At 41.2% G+C, this 5,459-nt stretch overlaps 1 protein-coding gene across 1 annotated transcript; it reads left to right on the forward strand.

Moving 5' to 3' along the window:
• Positions 1–767: 767 nt before the first annotated feature.
• LOC119338830 lies at positions 768–5,179 on the forward strand. The gene is made up of 7 exons (XM_037611051.1): positions 768–937; positions 3,076–3,204; positions 3,292–3,668; positions 3,741–3,998; positions 4,118–4,424; positions 4,518–4,663; positions 4,843–5,179. Coding segments are annotated over exons 2-7 (1,212 nt in total). The 5' UTR covers positions 768–937; positions 3,076–3,081; the 3' UTR covers positions 4,844–5,179.
• Positions 5,180–5,459: the final 280 nt, after the last annotated feature.

Here is a 5,459-nt window from a genome sequence, read left to right on the forward strand (position 1 = left end):
GGCGGGGTCGGGGGAGACGGCGGTGGCGAGGCGGGGTCGGGAATTGGGGGAGGAAGCAGAGGAGAGGGAATCAGGCCGGGCGGGCCGGGGGGTAAGGTAGGGATAGTTGTAGCGCGTTTGGCAAAAAGCGCTACAGCTAACGCAAGTAGCAGTAGCGCTCTACAGTGCAACGCGCTACTGCTATAGCTAGCGGGGGGCCAAGGTCATGGCAACTATAGCAGTAGCGCTGTATTCCTCAAACGCGCTACTGCTACTTCCAAGTCAGTAGCGCGTTTGGCAGACACGCGCTGCTGCTAAGTAGCAGTAGCGTGGTATTTTGAAGCGCGCTGCAGATAAGATTCTGTGTATAGGCTTTTTCCTAGTAGTGCTAGGTTGTGGTATTGTGATGGTGTCACTGGGAGGAGAGCCCGTAGCCAGCCCAGGGTGTAGCCTTATTGGTAAAACCTCGTTAATAAATCTCGGTATCGTGCTTTGTGATTGCTTCATACTGGGATAATCAACTAGTGCTTTGGATTAATTTTCACATGGGTATTGATATTTAGGGAGTGTGATTGTGGAGAGGGCCAAACGGGGACCAACCCGGCGCTGTGGGTGTGCGTCCAAACGCGTGCGTGGGCGTATAGGAGATCACATAGCTACTTGCGGTTGTAGAGACGTTGTTATTGAATCAAAACCTGCTGCACACAGAAACTCTGCGCTCGCCGGTACCTACCGCAGCATTTACTTGTGTAAATGCAACGACTGTCTATAGCCCTCTTTACCATCAGACGCCCTACTACACGCCAACGCCACGCGCTCATTTATTCGGTCGCCTAGCAGGGCTCTCCCCCACTGGTGGCTACGCTTCACCCCCTTGCTTGCTTTCTTGCTGAGGAGACGAGGAGCAGGAGGCGAGCTCAAGTCGATCGGCGTCTTGCCGGTCTCTCACCTTCAGCAGGTAGCATGCACTTTTTCACCTCTCAGTCGTCAAAGCAAGCAAAGAGTGCTCGCGCAACTCAGCAACATTTTCCTTAGATCAGGGCCTAGCGTCGGCCGGTGATGCGTTGCCTTCCTCAGCTCCTGTCGACCAGATCCTTGGTAGCTAATCCGCCTCTCCGGTTCATAGTCTCTTACAATCTCTGATTTACTTCAGTGAGCACCGACCTCCCCATGTATGGTCGTCCCGTGCTTCACTAATCGTTAGGGTTAAGCTTAGTTTACCCGTAGTTCTTCGCCAAACTGGCTATCGTTCTAGTAGCCGGAGTGTGCTTTTTGCTGAGCTAGTCCAGGCTCGGCGGTGCTACTTGGCGAGTTGAGGAACGAAACCTTCTATTATCCTGATTTTCAAATATCCACTCCGGCCTTTTTTTGTCATATGATTTAAGAAAAAATAAAAGACACGAGTGTTTCCTTTTCCGTGTTAGTCTTCCAGCAGTACTTTGGCAGAGTCAAGCATTCATTGCGCTTCACTACATCAGTTCTATACGTTATGTCTTCTTCTTTTTTGCGAGCGCTAAACGTTATGTGTTGGACACCTACCAGCTTGTCCTTGGCCTTTACTCCGCAGTCCCCACAGGGCCATTACCCCGTCAATATCTCCTGTGTAGAGCTAGAACCGGTGGTGGTCTATATCCCTAGTGCGCTCTCATGCATGTATATTCTAGGTTGTTCAACATTGTCCGGCCAGTACGTACATTCAAACAAATATATGCTCTCAATCTTAATATTGACAAAATAGCTTCATTCTTATTGATAGCTTTTTTTTTTCTGTGGTTTAATTATAGTTATTATTGCTAGCTTTACTTCCATGATTTTATAATGGTTAAAGTCGTGGCACTTCATTTTACATTTTGCATACGGAAATACTCTAAAGATACAACTTAATTTGACGGAAGTTTTTTCATTTCGATGCGATATTAGATACAAAGAATGGGGTAACTACAATGTTACATGACAAGCCTAGTTATTATTTCAATTGAATAATAACAATAGTAATTTTACATATCTTGAGTCATATTTAGAGAAGTTTTACACACTGATGTACTTATAATTCATGTGTTCCGGAATGGAGGTTGTAATTTATCAAATAAAATCTCCATTGTTTGGGAAGAAAAAAGGACAACATCGCCAAACATCGATGTTTTCTTATATAGCTAAGCAACTTCTTTCAAGTCCTCATGGCTATACCTTCCCTAGAGAGTTATATAAAAAGTAAGTCAGCACATCATATTTCAGCCACCGCAAATGAAGCCTTACTCATTAACTAACCATCATGCCTAACATGGATATAAATGGATGTGAACATGGTACATATTAATTGGTTCATAATCCATGCACATTTTACATACATGAAATATTGATTCTCTGACCTACGTACAAAAAAGAATTTGTTCTCAGGCACAATCCAAGGATACATAGCAGATGGTATAACCGAGGGATGGGCTGGGGGTATGGTGGGGTAAATATCCACACTATTTTTCACAACTATAGTTGGGGCACCCACTTCTTATTGCACAAAAGATTGAATTCTCTAATAAATTATATCTTTTAAGCATTTGGTGGGAGTAGCACAAAACAAAGATCATAATTGTTTTTTACAAACTAAATTTGTGAATTTATAGAAGATATAATTGTTCTTCTAGTTGGACTTTTGGCTACAAGTTATAAGTGGTGGATCCAATTTTTGTCTCAATGTTTTGTAATTGCACATGTTATTTGATCTGCTACTTTCATGCTTTTTCCCTTTTTTTTTCCAAATTTTGATACTATGGAACATGGAATGGGTGCGCCAATAAGTCACAGATTGTCGTTTTTGTGCTGCTTCTCTAGTGTACTAGCAGGTTCATGTTGTTATCTACTTGTACAAACTTGAATGTTGTAACTATACAAAGCGTGTGATGTGCAGTAAAGCTAACTAGCCCATTGCATGGGTCGGACATACATACATGTAGTGTTTAATTCCAACATCCTTATTGTATTTTAATCAAATTGCATCCTTTCTTACAGAATAATATATTGTCTTGTTGATAAAAATAAAAACTTTGTCATGCACAAAAAAAATAACTTTGTTAGTATCATATTTGTCTCCTTATGAAGGAAAGGATGGCTGGTGCCTCGGGTAGCAAAGAAATAGAGGAAATATTGGTTGAAGGACTGATAAATATCCGTAAGAAGAATGAGATCTGGAACAACAATCGAAAGATTCTTGGATCCTCAACGACCCAGGTATACTGAGACTTTTGTGTTCATATAAAAATTTCGTTTTCTGACTATATTATACAATAGAAAATAATCACTAATACTTGAACACAGGAACTGGTAGGTGGTGTTGTTAAATCATATCGGTTCAATTATGCAGAGGGTCAAACTGTAGCTCATGGCCATATGTATACTGAGTTTGGTTCTGGCCTTAGAAAAGAATATGCGGCTTCGTTTCTTATTCTGAAAGATAATGAAGCAAATGATGGTTTAACTGGAGAACGGATTGTGGAAGAAACACTGAAACTTTCTGGCAACCCTGAGAGCGTAGTTGAGGCATACTTTAGTACCTACTGTAAAAAAATTCGTAAATGGATTGTGGTCTATGAGAGGTTTGAGGGCTATCTCCTAGAAAATACAAACATGGTTCCGGCATTCTTTGCAAGTGAAGCAAAAAGAGACTTGACAGACTTTTGGAGAAACAAAATTAGGTACGGTGGAGTTACGTATTTCCCGAAAAATATTTGTGGCAATATATGAGTTAATCTTCTCATGTTTTATAGGTCATTGCTTGACGTCCTTGATCAGGCACGAGTGAGACATGTGGTACATGGCAACCTTTCCAATGGAGACAGCTACGTCATTTCATCAGGAACTGTTAAATTGATTAACATAGCACGGTATCGAAGGGCAAATCATGATGATACAAGTGACATAGAAGGACTGGATGGATTTCTACGGACACAAGATTTTTCCAATGCCAGGAGCAGTGCTGAGTGGATGGGTCTGTCGTTTCTTCTCAATTCCGAAGCGATGAGCGAGTAATTTCTAACACTGTGTTTAATTTAGACTTGCAGTTATATGGTTAATTGCATAATTTGTCACCATGCTTAATTTCTAGTTTTGTTGGAAGCCCTTACTGAAATCTCTTTTCATTCAGACGTGACTGGAAGCGGGTTGTCATGATGCACCCAATTCTGGTGGTTGCAGAGGATAAACTAACAAGCTACGAAGAGGTTCATACTTTTATGTGGCGCCTCAAGAGTTTTGAGCGTGAGAGGTTTGCAAATGCATTGTACTGTAAAATGCGTCAGCACATAGGGTACACACTCTATAGTTACCTCGACATGACTCGTCCCGTCCACCTTGGTCTTTATAAATTTACTCAATATACTGGGATCATTTATCTGGAGATCATTAATTTTATGAGCAACATGATATCCCATGCAAACGACTACGTCATCAATGTTAGTCTCTTTTATGACCCGGTAGTATATATTAGCTTGTCTCATTCTCTTCCATTACTGACATCGCAACTCCCTGGTATTTTGTTCTTTTAGGGCTTTTGGGGGCCAGCACGCATCGTTCAGGAGATACAAGACACGTTTGGCGGTTATATGAGTATGGCCTACGCGGTATCGAAGACTAAGAGGTATTGGAACCAAGAACTGTTCAATGACGGGCAACAACTTCCATATCGTATTTGGTAAGTTATGAAGAATGATTTGTTCTTTATTTCACCATGATTTTTTTTACTCGTATTTCACCATGATTGAGATTTGGTGATGATTTTGGAAGGTCAAAATCCATATTAGTTAATCTCGAGTCTCGACCAGTTATTTCATGGCTGCCTAATATATATGGTTCTATCGGTTTTCTTTACAGAGGCATTGATGTGATGGGATCTCACAGAAGAACAAAAAAAGCATTCATGTGCTGGTAATTGATCAAGACGTACTAGCAATGTCAGCCCACGGAGGGGTTCCCCAGACTAACACTGGTGTTTAACGTGCCTCATCAGTACTGCTTATCAAGTTATCGTAGCGAACATATCTTAATTTCCTAATGGAACAGGCCAGCTTGTTTGGTCGTTTACTTGTCTTGGATCGACGCTACCTCTAGTCCTTAAACCGGACTTAATATTAGCCTTGTACTCATGTCGTACTGTATTTTATTGCTGTGTTTTAGTCTTTCCTTTAGTATACAACTTTTGGTTCTTCAATGGCTCTTAGTCTCTTTGCATTTTCTCTACCTAGCTTTTAGCTAGCGCAAAAGAGATTACTTGCGGATTTTTTCTTTGACCTCCTAATTGCATGTGCGATGCTATGGGGGCCTAATTAATACTCCCTCCGTTCCTAGATATAGGGTGTATAGTTTTTGGCACGGAAATTAAAGAACGCACATGAAGGAAAAATTTCACAAGTTTTGAGTGAGATTACAGATGACTAATTGACATGAGAAAATAGAGGAGCTTACATGATACAAGGAAATGTAATCAAATC

This window comes from Triticum dicoccoides, chromosome 7B (genome assembly GCF_002162155.2).
Source record: "Triticum dicoccoides isolate Atlit2015 ecotype Zavitan chromosome 7B, WEW_v2.0, whole genome shotgun sequence".
NCBI classification, from domain to species: Eukaryota; Viridiplantae; Streptophyta; class Magnoliopsida; order Poales; family Poaceae; genus Triticum; species Triticum dicoccoides.

Excerpts from the sequence above, each read along its gene's own strand:
- LOC119338830 (XM_037611051.1), top strand. The coding sequence starts at position 3,082 with ATGGCTGGTGCCTCGGGTAGCAAAGAAATAGAGGAAATATTGGTTGAA. Across the intron at positions 3,669-3,740 it reads TTTTGGAGAAACAAAATTAG|GTCATTGCTTGACGTCCTTG; the intron begins GTACGGTGGAGT and ends CATGTTTTATAG. Across the intron at positions 3,999-4,117 it reads AATTCCGAAGCGATGAGCGA|ACGTGACTGGAAGCGGGTTG; the intron begins GTAATTTCTAAC and ends CTTTTCATTCAG.